Source organism: Callorhinus ursinus, unplaced genomic scaffold (assembly GCF_003265705.2).
Source record: "Callorhinus ursinus isolate GAN/ISIS: 27379988/994484 unplaced genomic scaffold, GSC_fseal_2.0 scaffold2, whole genome shotgun sequence".
Lineage (NCBI taxonomy): Eukaryota > Metazoa > Chordata > Mammalia > Carnivora > Otariidae > Callorhinus > Callorhinus ursinus.
Window position 1 is genome coordinate 107757506 of NW_027397064.1, and position 14705 is coordinate 107772210.

Genomic DNA, 14705 nt, shown 5'->3' on the forward strand with positions numbered 1-14705 from the left:
TGCAAAGAACTTTCAATGTTTTCTCAAGTTAATTTTTACCAAGCTCTCTACAGTTACTCCATTCCCACTGGCATTTTTTCTATTCCTAAAACATATTAGTCTTTTCCATCTTAGGATCTCTGTAGGTACTTTTCTCAGCTGCTCTCAGCCCTCTCTTGAGGGGAATGTTCTTCCCCTCAAACTACCTGCAAGTTTGGCTTTTCATACCTCAAGTCTCAGTAATTAAATATTACCAGCTGAGTTCTTAGTACTATCTAAACAGAACACCTACTGCCTTGCCTTTATTCTTTTTCATAGTATTTTATGCATGTCCTTCAAAGAACCTCATATATTTGAACAATTCATCATTTAATTGCCTGCTTTTACCACAAGTCTATAAACTCCATGTGGGGCTGCAATTCATAAATCACAGCATTATGCCTGCCAAATTCAACAAGTATTTTCTGAGAAAATAACAAATTAACCAATCAACCAAACTGTCCCTGAAAATTTTAAGATTCAAGATCTTGATCTCATAGGATCTGAAAGAAACCTCAGAGATTATCTAATCCAATCTGAGTTTTACAGAAAGTTCAAAAGGGGATTTTCCAGAACACAGAGCTCCTCAATGCCAGAGCAAGCCCTTAAGATCACATGTACTGACTCACAAACATAAACATAATGATCTAATCATGTCCTAACCAACATGAAAATAATCCTTTTAAAGTTTTAACTAAACTATCTGACTACTAAAGCTCTATTGTCTCTATAGCCAAGTGCAGAGTATGAGAAAAAAAGATAGTTCATCAAAAAGTACAGAGAGTGATAATAAAACATAAACAAGCAGCAAACTTTTTTTAAAAAAGATTTTATTTATTTACTGAGAGAGAGAGAGTGCACGGGCAAACTGGGGGAGGAGCAGAGGGAGAGAGAGAATCTCTAGCAGACTCTCCACTGAGCCAGGAGCCCGACTTGGGGCTTGATCTCACAACCCTGAGATCACAACGTGAGCCAAAATCAAGTCGGACACTTAACTGATTGAGCCACCCAGATGCCCAGCAGCAAACTTCTAAGTAATACATGTATTTCCTTCTTCAATATATTCTCATTCTATTATTTGCACAGTAGCATCTTTAAATACCTTCCACAATGGAAAAAAAATCCATTTCAGTTAGTTAAAATTTACAAATTTACTTGTAGTATTTTATTTCTCTAACATACCATAACCTTATCAATCCCTAAATAAATATTCCTAAAAGTCTCTTAAATGAACATACTACTTTCCAAATTAAGAGTTACTGAAAATTAAACTGTACATGTTTACCTCATTATTGGTATAATGGAGATCCATAGACTGTCCAAAGGCAATTTTAGCTTTAGATCTCAGGTCTTCCAGTTTAACTGGTCTGGGGAACTGAAGGATTCTATACAGACAGAATTTTAAAATAATTAATTTTCTTAGGTATATTAAGTAACATATTTACAACAGTTATCTCTTCGGTAGAGAAAGACAAAATTAAGTCTGGAACTGTTTTATGAATATTAAAAAGCAACTGTAAAATGTTCATTGAAGAAAGTGATTAAAATTAAACTTAACTATGTGACAGCTATATAATGGAATGCAATGAAACTGTTAAAAAGAATAAAGTTGTTCCTTGGGGATTTAAATTTTGATATCTGTACCCTTATCAACTCAACATTTCTGAACTATATATCACGTAAGTATATCCCAAAATAATAATCTTTTAAAAATTAAAAATTTTAAATTCTAATATTTTCTTCCTCTGTAGCAAAGGATTAGCCTGTACTGCCCATGGGGAGCATGCACCTAAGGTTGGAGATTTCTACACCAGACTGTAAACTCTGTAAGTGGGAGGGACCATGTCTGTTTCACTCACCTTATTCCTTCATGGCCTAGTACTTATAGTACTTAATAAATAGTGCTCAGTGAATGGAAAAGAACTAAAGAAATATTGATAAAAGAACAATAAATAGGGGAAAAGTAGATTGGACAGCAGGATGGTATATCTGGTATAACCCATTTTTGTAGACATCTCTGTGTAAAGCATTTTTACATCTTCAGGTTATATGACTTGCAAGCCTTTTTAAAGTCTTAAAATGGATAGCTCTTTCATTAAATGAATTTAATGAGACACTGATAACAGAAATGAAACCCCATCTTCTTTAACTCCTACTAGACCTTGTTAGCAATTTTGTTGTCAACCACCACCATCCCCCACCACTGCACAAAGATAGAGATACCCAGTGGAAGACTAGGCTTATCCCTTTGCTGATTAATTTATAGCCACCATTCCAACTCATCTTTCTCAAAGCTACTAATTAAATATGTCATATGATTGAGGTCTCTCAATCAAAATTATGAATGTTAACTCCACGTACATAAGTTCTATATAATATCTGAAGGGATGATATAATTACAATAAGTAGAAATATATTTAATTTCCCCTGAGCAAAAATAAAAGGAATTGGTAATGTTTAAAGACTGCATTATGCAATGACCTTTTTTATTTCCTAAAATAAAAACATTAATCATTTCTAATGTTTAGCCTAAATTTTGACAGATTCTATTTTAAGTCTAAGGACATGTTACACATTACCAAGGACTATTCCATTCTCAATTTGTAAGCCATGAACCTCCACTAAAGTCCAGGGAAAAAACCTCTAATGGCTTTAATTATGACTCATTTGATTAAATCAATAAACTGACATGTAATGTTTCTTTCCTTACCTTTTTTCCCCTCTATGTTCAAATTTGACTCGAACATCATTCTGTAATGAAACAATAAATCATTTCAGAGATTAGATAAAATTTCTAGAATTTCTAGGTCATTTTTTTTCTTAGTCACTTGTTTTTTTGTTTTTTTCCACTTGGTCACTCATTTAAAATGGAGCAGGAGGAAAGGAGGTTTCATTTTTAGTGTGAACTCCAATCAACTGATAGTGTCCACCAAAGAGCTGACTTGAGAACTGCATTGCTGAATCTGGGCTGAAAGCAAAGAGCACCCAGATCTCTTAGTGTTAGCACCATGGGTTTGAGACACTTGCTAATCCTGTTGGACGGAAATGTAGAATACTATAGTCCCACTTTTTGTGTTGAACATCCCAAACAAATTTTATTTATAAAAATCAAAATGATGCTCATTTGTAAATAGAATAATATACTATTTTTAAATAAAAACAATTTGCTTATCTTAAGTGCTTTAAGAACGGATGAAACATCAGCATTAGAGAGCAGTTACCACATTAAATGAAACTCTAGCACACCCATTTGGAAAAATGTATGACAAACAACAAAATATTTGACTTAAAAGTGTAAAAGACAAGACACTTTAACAAACCCTCTATAAGCTCATCATATTCAAGACAACTCATATAACAATATGTATTTATTAAAATATCAAAACAAATACCTGCTTTTTTGGTGATGAAGATTTTGTTTTTCTGGTTTCCTGTAAAGATAAAGCTGGTCGACTGGCTTTATGAAGAACAGCCAAATCTTGCATGATTGAGTTCAAAGCTTGCTGATCATCTAAGTATTTTCAAAATAATATATACACAGAATTATAATTTCAATATTTATTTATCATAGATATCAAACACAAAATTGATCATGAAATTTAATGCAAAATGCATTATTTTAACACAAAAAATGCATCTAGGACATTTTCAATGCCTACTGAAAATTATTTCACCTGTTATTCTGGTGAAATAAAATTTTTAATTATTTAAAAACTGAAGGCAGGGGCGCCTGGGTGGCTCAGTCATTAAGCACGTCTGCGGCTCAGGTCGTGGTCCCAGGGTCCTGGGATCAAGCCCCGCATCGGACTTCCTGCTCAGTGGGAAGCCTGCTTCTCCCTCTCCCTCTCCCCCTGCTTGTGTTCCTTCTCTCGCTGTCTCTCTGTCAAATAAATAAAATCTTTAAAAAAGGTAAAAAATAAAAACTGAAGACAAGTAACATTAAAACTGCACTAGACTCAAGCACTAGCATCACACTAGGTGTGACATTTAAGGCAAAATAAAGCCATTCTGATTCTTCTAACAATGTAACATCCTAGTTATGTGTCAAAACAGCCCCATCACAACAAATTACTTTCTGTGACTCCTAAATAAAACATCAATAGAACATCCAGAATTTTAATTAAAGCAAGTTGGGTGGGGAAAAAATAAAAGACTTTCATCATTATTTGGCATTTATGTTCAAAGTACGAATTCCTTTTAGAGTTTTTCATCAATACTTCAAGTCAGAAACAAAAGGCTTATCTGTGGATAATGACCTACTGATATTTGGAAGTGTTTTCTTGAACTTCTTCACCATAAAGTTCAACAAGACTACAAACATTTAACAGACTATTTAATGATCTCAGCCAGTAACAACTTCAAAGGTAATAATGTAAGAAAAATGCATTCCTTAGAAAATAGTAGTGAATTCATAAAACTAAGTGAAAAGATCATGAACCATGAACTTTTAATTTCTTCCAAATATATCAAAAATTTCTTTCTAAGACTATAAGCATGAATCTCCTAGTAATACCAATTACATGCGCTCTGGAAAAGTTCAGAGACAATTTAATTGATTTTCACTAGTAAATCAATTCTACTAATGATAATCAGCAAATGGTCAATAAAGGAACTGAGGGACTTTTATAGCTTACATTTTAAAATGTAACTATTTTGGTGAGCAGTAATTTAAGTTTCAGAGTAGTAATAATTAAAACATCTTTATCCTGTAAGGAGAAATCACTAAAACGAATGTGGCAATGCAATGGCTTCATTAGCCTTTCAAACACACAAACAGCTAACTTCTCTAATGTATTATTTTTTTATAACACTCAATATATTCTGCTCTATAATGAAACTATTTGCATATTAAAGTTAAAATTAATGGTGCCAGAGGCTTATTAATAAATTCCAGATTTTAAATTTTATAATCCTTTACAAACTATTCTTTATAAAATAAAATTTCATCATGTTAATTTAGCCAAACAGCAACTGAGCCAGCTGGGTATAATGTAATCACAAAGTGCGTTCTGTCCACAGGTCTAAACCAGACTGTGTTATTTATTGATAAAAATAAATCTGCTCTTAAGGAAAAAAATTAGCTGAGAATGATCTCAATTGGAATAATATAATCTCATGTAACCTTCTTGAGAAAAGTAAGATCCTTAATCCTATACCGGGGAGAGGGAAACTCTAATACTTAAATGTATGTATATATGTTCTAATTATTTTCTTCATTAGGAAAAACTTAAAACACTTGAATTCAGAAATTTTCTCACGTTTAACATCACAATACCAAAATAAATGTCTGGCTTAAATCTCTTATCACATTTACATATACTAATTTCCTTGTTTTAAGAAAATGAGTACATTTTTTCTATTGTAGATGTAGAAAAGTAAAGAGAACCGTTTGAATAAAAGTAACTTCTTAGGTAGATGACATACAAACGAAGGGCAATTTAAAAGTCAGGTTTCTTCATCTAGTATTCCCTCTGGACATGAGACTCTAAGTAAGTCCCAATCCATCTTAGCAGTTTATTTTGAATATCCCTACTAGGATATCCTGCATGACATGCTTATTCCAAATCTGTAAGTTAACTCAAAGAGTGCTTTAATCAAAAATCTATTAGGTAAATAAATACAAAACATTATATAAGTCTACAATCATAAAACTTCTTTATAAAAATGTTTTTCATACACACAGAGAAAAATATTTCTTCCCCATTTTATCCATTACAGACAAAAGTTGCTTTTAGTTTGAACTCACCCATCATGGCAACCAGCTCAACAATTTGAAAATTAGGAAAATGGTTCTTCCATCAGCATTCTTTACTGCCTTAGGAAGAGAAAAGATGAACACATTAGTGATAAAAAGAAACAGAAGAGGCAGCCACACACAAAAAAGTCAGAATAAATAACATTAATGAGAATAGTACAATATTAATATCTCATACATTTTGCTAGGAAGAAGTGTTTTTTGCAAGATACTCAATTACTGCGAATGAACTAAGGATCTTTATTATATTCCATATTAAATTTAACTCAATATTTTTCAGGATCCTGTCTATCTAAGCTAAAAAAAACCCAGAATTTTTCAAAGTAAAAAATCGTTTTTTCCTTTCCCTTGCCCAAAGTAAAAAATCTCTTTTTTAAAAGACTTTATTTATTTGAGAGAGAGAGAGCAGGGGGGGAGGAGGAGAGGGAGAGAGAGAGGGAGAAAGAAGGGGAAAGAATCTTAGGCAGGCTCTGCGCTGAGTTCAGAGCCTGACTCAGGGCTTGATCTCACAATCCATGAGATGATGACCTGAGCCAAAACCAAGAGTTGGACTCTCAACTGAGCCACTGAGGTGCTCCAAAAAAGTCAAAAATCATAGGACTAACCCAATAAATTCAAATTCCTACAGGGCAGATATAAAAATGAACAGAAAAGGTCATGTTTAAGGACAAAAAAGGAGAACATCAAAAAAATAGTAAATATCTACAAAAATTCTCTCTTCCAAAAAAGAAAAAATTGTCAGAATCAACTTTTTCAGAACTCTAGAACTACCCAAAGGCTTGCAGTAATCTGGGCAGCACTTAAGAATCTTGGTAAAAAGAGAGCCTCTGACCTTTCCTATTCCTATCTCTACCCTTATCCCTAGCTCCAAAATAGCAATGTAAACCAACAGTCCACAGTCACTGTGAATATAAGCAGCTTGACTGTCACTGGAGAGGGCAGAAAGGGACTGGAACCTCTTCAAAGTCTGATTCCAAAAAAAATGCCATACGACCTATCTCGTGGTTGGTCAATAGAACCAACTTGGAAGGCTGATTTTATTTAACCTGACTAAAGTTCTTCCAGTGCAAAGAGCTTGGGGTGTTTGCTGAAACCTACCAAGAACAACTGCTGCTATCTCAATGGTCTGAGAAAGGGGAGAACTATTGGGGCAAAAATTAGGTTTTAGACAAGTTGAGGAATGAGATTTCAGTAAGGAGGTCTGAATAGCTCCAACACATTCCTGGGACTCTGAAAGTTACACATATGCCCAGAACTGTTGCATAATCAAGAGAGGCCAAAGAAGGCCCTAAGCTTTCACCTAACAACTAAACTGAGCAATCTTCAGTGACCACACACAACAAAGATTATAAACTTTAAAAAAATTAGTGCCCAAAAGTCACTAAACAAATTAAGAACAATAAACAAAACACACTGGAATGGGAGGGAAATCTGAGTTCCAGAGGTGGCACACTACTTTTTCAAGAAAAAATTATGAGATATATAAATACAGTATGATCCATACATGGGGGAAAAAAGAAATCAGCAGAAACTGACTGTGAGGGAGCCCAAATGTTGGACTAACTAGACAGATTAAATTGGCTATTTTAAATATGTTCAAAGAACTAAGGAAGTCATGACTAAAAAACTGAAGAATGTATGAGAATGAGGACTCATCACAGAGGATATCAATAAAAAAACAAAAATTTTAAAAAGGTACCAGACAGATATTTCAGAGCTGGAAAATACAGTGTCTGAAACCATTAAGCACACCAACATATGCATAATGGGAGTCCCAAAAAAAGAGGAGAAAAAGAAAGGTGCAGAAAGGATATTTCAAAAAATAATAGTGAAAAACTTTCCAAATTTGGTGAGAAACAATTTACACATCCAAGAAGCTCAACAAACTACAGGTAGGATAAAATCAAAGTTATCTACACCTAGACACATCACACCCAAACTATTAAAAGATGAAGAATCTGAGAGCAGCAAGAAAGAAGGAACTCATCATGTACAAGGGATGCTTAAGTGATTTTCAGTGATAACCTAGGAAGGCAGAAAGCAGTGGATAACATTCAGAGTGCTGAAAGAAAAAGACTACCAACCAAGAATTCTATATCCAGCAAACCATCCTGCAAAATTGAAAACAAGATTAAGACAATCTTACATAAACAAACACAGAGAATTCATTATAACTAGAGCTACCCTACAACAAAATATTAAAAAAAAAAAAATACAAAAGGAGTCCTTCAGGCTAAAATATAAAGGACACTAGACAGTAAATCCAATCCACATGCAGAAAGAGCACCAGTAATGGTAATTACATATCTAAACATAAAAGACCACAAAAATGTTTTTTGTTTCCTTTCATTTCTTCTGTATGTGAATGTGATAGGTACAAAAATGGTCCATCCAAAAGGTGTCCATATCTCATTTCCTAGAACGTTTACATATAAACTACCTTACATGGCAAAAGGAACTTTGAAGATATGATACATTAACAAATTTAAGATGAGGATTACCCTGGATCATTGGGGTCAGACCTAACATAATCACAGGGATCATTATAAATAAAGGAATAAGCAGGAAAGTGAATGTCAGAGTGATGCTGCATAATAAAGTCTTGACCAGTCACTTTTGGCTTTGAAGATGGACTGGGATAGCCATGAGCTAATGAATATGGCAGCTGCTAGAAAGTGGGAAAGGCAAGAAAAATGAATTTTCCACTAGAGCCTCCAAAAGGAGTATAGCAATGGTGACAAGTTCATTTTAGTCCAGCGAGACTCATTTCAGAATTCTGACTTCCAAAACTTTAAGACAATAAACTTAGGTTGCTTTAAGCAGTATGTAGTGAGTATTTAAGACCACACCCAGTTTCTATGACTTGCTAGAGAACTCAACAGACTCAGCAATATAGTCACACTGACAAGCTATAATTTATTATGGCAAAAGGATACAGAGAAAAATCGGCAAAGGGAAAAGGCACATGGGGCAAAGTCCAGGGAAGGTCAGGGCTAGCTCTTAAGGATCTTTTTTAAATAGGGTCACAGAGGACACACTTAATTCCTCCTGCCCCCACCCAGACATGAGTTATGACAACACATGTAAAATGTCGCCAACCAGGAAAGTTAAGAGACTCAGGACCCAGGGTTTTTATGAGAAGCTGATCAACAGATATCCTCTGCCGAGCACATACCAAAATTCCTAACGCCCAGAAGAAAAGCAGGTGTCCAGCATAAACTATATCGTTTGTATAAGGAGCTTAGGCACAGTAAGCCATTATTATCAGTTAGGCAGGTATGGACCCTGATAAGTCTTCAGATGCTAGCCAAGGGTAGACCTCTGAAGCAGTTCATTCTAGGGATATGCAATGAGGCCTACTATGTACGTTAATTCTCTTCTACATAAGCAACAACAAGAAATATACAGGTTTAAAGAAACTGCATAAAGCAATGATATAAAGTGTTTTGTTGGGCACACAATATATGATAATATAATTTGTATAACAACAGCACAAAGGGTAAGATATACTGGAGTTATATAAAAAAGTGTATGTATACCACTATAATTAAGTTGATATCAACCCAAACTACACTGTGTTAAATTATTAATTTTAACCCCACCTCAACTCTACAAATAAACTTTTAAAAAGTTGCAAAAAAAACAGAAAAATAAGTTAGCATACTAGAAAATATCTAACACAAAAGAAAGCAATAACAAAAATGAGGAACAAAAAAAAGACATAACACACATAAAACACCAATATAAAGTAGATGTAATTCTACCCATATATCATTACATTAAATGTAAGTGGAATAAACAAACCATTTAAAGAATAGAGATTAGCACAACAAATTAAAAAGCACTGATCCAACCATATGCTGTCTACAACAGACACACTTCAGATTCAAAGACAAAAAAGAATGAAAATAAAAGATTGAAAAAGATATACCATGCAAGCAGGAGTCAGAAAAGCCCTGCAGTGGTTATACTAATAGAAAACAAAATGGAATGCAAAAATTGTTATTAGAGACAAAGGAGAACATTTATAATGAAAACATGGCCAGCTCATCAACAATATATAACAATAATAAACATGTATGCACCTAACAACAAACTCTCAAAATACAGGAAGAAAAAAAATTACAAAATTGAAAGGATAATTAAAAAATAATAGTTGCAGATTTCTATACCCCATTTTCAACAATGCATAAAATAGGAAAATCAGTGAGAAAACAGAAGACTTGAATAACACTATAAAACTTCGACTATTAATAGACATCTATACAACATTCAACCCCCAAACAGCAGAATACACATCCTTCAGAAACGAACATAAAACATTTTCCAAAACAGACCATATGTTAGGCAATAAAACTAATCCTGGTAAGTATAAGTGGACTGAAGTCATATGAAATATGTTCCCTGACAACAATGCAATGAAATCAGAAACTGATAACAGAAGGAAATTTGGGAAATTCACAAATGTGTGAAAATTAAACACACCCCTAAAGAACCAAAGAGTCAAAAAAGAAGTCATGATGGAAATCAGGAAATACTTGGATAAATGAAAATGAAAATATACTGACATTTACCGGATGCGCATAAAGTACAACATAAAGAGAAATCTGTAACTATAAATGCTCATGTTAAAAAGATGGCAAGGATCTTAAATCAGTAACCTAAACATTTACCTTAAGACCCTGGAAAAAAGAAGAGCATTTGAAACCCAAAGGAAGCAGAAGGAAGGAAACAATAAGGATGAGAGTGGAAATAAACTAGAAAATAAAACAATATAAATTTTTAAAACCAATGAGACAAAAAATTGGTTCTTTAAAAAAAGAAATAAAATTAACAAACTTTCAGCTAGACTAATGAAGAAAAAAAGAGAAAAGACAACTAAGCTCAGGATTAAAGACAGAGCATTACTATCAACCTTAGAGAAAGAAAAATAAGCAAATACTATGAACTATATTTCCAATAAACTAGATCACCTAGATGAAATAAATTACTAGAAACTACCAAAACTAACTCAAGAAGAAATTTAGAAATCTGAATTCAATATAAAAATTAATGAGACTGATTTAGAAATGAAAAACTTTCGGCGAATAGAAGTCAAAACCACATGCCTTCAAACATTTAAGGAAAAATTACCACGAATTATTAAAGATAGAGAAAGAGAAAGAGCACTGAAACCAGTACTACTGTGATAACCAAACCAGACAAAAACATTACAAGAAAACTAGATACCAAAATGAATATAGATATAAAAGTCCTCAACATATTACTAAAAAAACCTAATTCAGAACATGAAAAAAAGAGATTATACACTATGTACATGTGGGATATATCCCACAAAAGCAAGGTAGGTTCAGCATATAAATATCAATGTAATAAGCAACATTAATGAATAAAGGACAGATATTTTTTACTGGGGAAGATGGCGGAGGAGTAGGAGACCTAAATTTCAACTGTTCCCAGGAATTCAGCTAGATAGGGATCAAACCATTCTGAACACCTACGAACTCAACAGGAGATGGAAGAAAAGAATAGCAGAAACTCACTGAACAGAAAAGTGACCACATTCTGGAAGGTAGGATGTGTGGAGAAACGAATCCGAGGAGATATTCAGGAAGACAGACAGTGGGGGAGGGGGCCTGTCAGCCAATACGGACAAGTGATAGAGCAGCAGAGCACAAAATCGGAAATCTTAGAAGCCTGCTCCGCTGAGGGACATCCCTCCAGTGGCTAAGCTGGGGGTGGAATCCTCGCTGGGACATGGTGGTCCCAGGACACTTGGGGTCACAGAAAGACCGGAGGTGACTGAGTGCGGCAGAGCTCCCAGGTATCGGAGCGGGAAAGCCGGCTGCAGAGAGGGAGCCGAGGAGTGGGCTCTCAGCTCGGAGTTGCCATAAACCGTGACACACTCAGGCCACTGCTCCTCCAGCAGGGACCCGACAAGCTGCAGATCCGGGAAGACTCCCCTTCCTCCCCCAGGAGGAGCGGCGGGGGAGTGCACCGCAAGGATCTGTTGTGTTTGGAGACTCCACACAGGGTCGTGTGCCAGAGACAGAAATGCTCGGCAACAGGCCGGGTGAGCATGGAGTGCGGCTGGAGACTGGGGAGACGGCAGTGACTGACTGCTTTTCTCTGGGGGCTCACTGAGCAGTGGTGCCCTGAGTTCTCGGCTCCTCCAGGGCAGAGACTGGGAGGCCGCCATTTCACTCTCGTCCTCCAAAGTTGTATGGAAAGCTTGCAGGGAACAAAAGCTCCCGAGAGCAAACCTGAGCAGATTACTTAACCTGGACAGGGTAAGGGTGGGGGAATTCCGCCTCCACCAAAGACATTTGAGAACCACGACAAAAGGCCCCTCCCCCAGAAGATCAGCAAGAACAGCCAGCCAAGACCAAGTTTACCGATCAATGAGAACAGGAGAACTCCAGCGCTAGGGGAATACTGTCCACAGAAGTCATGGCTTTTTTCCCATGATTCCCTTTTTCAACCAAAATCTTATCAATCCCTTTTCTAAAATTTTTTTTTATTTTTCTTTTTAGAGTCATATTCTATCACTTCATAATAGTTAACCTTATTTTTGGTATATATATATATATATATACGTGTATATATATATATATATATACACGTATATATATGTTGCTCTCTCTTTAAAATTTTGGGATACAGTTTCTTCTAACAGATCAAAACATACCCTAAATCTCTAGTGTATGGCTTTGTTCTAGTCTCCTGCCTGATCACATTCTCTCCCTTTTTTTTTAAAAACTGTTCTTTTTTCAAACAACTTCTTATCAATTCCTTTTATAAAATTACAGTCATATTCCACCCCTTCATCGTATTAACCCTTGTTTTTGTACATATATAAGTTTTTTCTTTAAACTTTTGGGAGACACTTTCTTCTAATGGACCAAACTACGCCCAAAATCTAGTGTGTGGCACTGATCTATGCACCAGCCTGATCATATCTGATCATACTCTGTTTTGTTTTTTGGTTTTGTTTATATCTTATTCTTTTTCTTTTTTTCTTTCTTTACTTTCTTTTCCCCCGGTTTCAGGACTCTTCTAATTTGTTTAGTGTATATTTTCTGGGGACACTGTTACCCTGTTAGCATTTTGTTCTCTCATTCAGCTAGTCTCTGGAAAAATGACAAGACGGAAAAGTATCATCTCAAAAAAAAGAACAAGACGCAGTACCAACTGCCAGGGACCTAATCAATACAGACATTACTAAGATGTCGGAACTAGAGTTCAGAATGACGATTTTAAAGATACAAGCTGGGCTTGAAAAAAGCATAGAAGATATTAGAGAAACCCTTTCTGGAGAAATAAAAGAAATAAAATCTAACCAAGTCGAAATCAAAAAGGCTATTACTGAGGTGCAATCAAAAATGGAGGCTCTACCTGCCAGGATAAATGAGGCAGAAGACAGAATTAGTGATATAGAAGACCAAACCACGGAAAATAAAGAAGCTGAGAAAAAGAGAAATAAACTACTGGATCACGAGGGGGAGAATTCGAGAGATAAGCGATACCATAAGACGAAAGATTAGAATAACTGGGATCCCAGAAGAAGAAGAAAGACAGAGGGGGGCAGAAGGTATACTGGAGCAAATTATAGCAGAGAACTTCCCTAATGTGAGGAAGGAAACAGGCATCAAAATCCAGGAGGCACAGAGAAGCCCCCTCAAAATCAATAAAAATAGGTCAACACCCCAACATCTAGTAGTAAAACTTAGGAGTCTCAGAGACAAAGAGAAAATCCTGAAAGCAGCTCAGGAAAAGAGATCTGTAACCTACAATGGTAGAAAGATTAGAATGGCAACAGACCTATCCATAGAGACCTGGCAGACCAGAAAGCACTGGCATGATTATTCAGAGCACTAAATGAGAAAAATATGCAGCCAAGAATACTATATCCAGCTAGGCTCTCATTGAAAATTGAAGGAGAGATAAAAAGCTTCCAGGACAAACGGGGAAAAAAAAAAAAGGAATACGAAAACACGAAACCAGCACTACAAGGAATATTGAAAGGGGTCCTCTAAGCAAAGAGAGAGCCTAAAAGTAACATAGACCAGAAAGGAATACAGACATTTATACAGTAACAGTCACTTTACAGGCAATACAATGGCACTAAATTCATATCTTTCAATAGTTACCCTGAATGTAAGTGGGCTAAATGCCCCAATCAAAAGATACAGGCTGGATAAAAAAGCAAGACCCATCAATATGCTATCTGCAAGAGACTCATTTTAGATCCCAAGAGACATCCGATTTAAAGTGAGGGTGTGGAAAACCATTTATCATGCCAATGGACATCAAAAGAAAGTGGGGTGGTAATCTTTAAATCTAATTAGATTTTAAAACATAGACTGTAATAAGAGATGAGGAAGGACACTACATCATAATTAAAGGGTCTATACAACAAGATCTAACAACTGTAAATATTTATGCCCCTAACATGGGAGCAGCCAATTAATATAAGCCGATTAATAACAAAATCAAAGACACACATCAACAATAATACAATAATAGTAGGGGCTTTAACACCCCCCTCATTGCGATGGACAGATAATCTAAGCAAAAGATCAACAAGGAGATAAAGACTTTAAATGACACACTGGACCAAATGGACTTCATAGATATATTCAGAACATTCTATCCCAAAGCAACAGAATACACAGTCTTCTCGAGTGCACATGGAACATTCTCCAGAATAGACCACATCCTAGGTCACAAATCAGGTCTCAACCGGTACCAAAAGACTGGAATCATTCCCTGCATATTTTCAGACCACAATGCCTTGAAACTAGAACTCAATCACAAGAGGAAAGTCAGAAAGAACTCAAATACATGGAAGCTAAAGAGCATCCTACTAAAGAATGAATGGGTCAACCAGGAAATTAAAGAAGAATTAAAAAAAATTCATGGAAACAAATGA

General features: G+C 35.4%; 1 protein-coding gene across 4 annotated transcripts in view; it reads right to left on the reverse strand.

Annotated features, from left to right (window-relative positions):
- MAP3K2 (mitogen-activated protein kinase kinase kinase 2) overlaps positions 1-14705 on the reverse strand; it is an 87403-nt gene that overhangs the window by 32169 nt on the left and 40529 nt on the right. For 3 of the 4 annotated variants that reach the window (XM_073885436.1, XM_025857777.2, XM_073885427.1), the window contains exons 2-5: positions 5765-5833; positions 3411-3529; positions 2729-2769; positions 1304-1403 (exon numbers count right to left, since the gene is read on the reverse strand). In XM_073885436.1, the coding sequence (XP_073741537.1) occupies positions 1304-1403; positions 2729-2769; positions 3411-3529; positions 5765-5771 (267 nt within the window). In that variant the 5' untranslated portion in view covers positions 5772-5833. The remainder of the gene's footprint in view (positions 1-1303; positions 1404-2728; positions 2770-3410; positions 3530-5764; positions 5834-14705) is intronic. The other variant, XM_025857783.2, reaches the window with a different exon arrangement.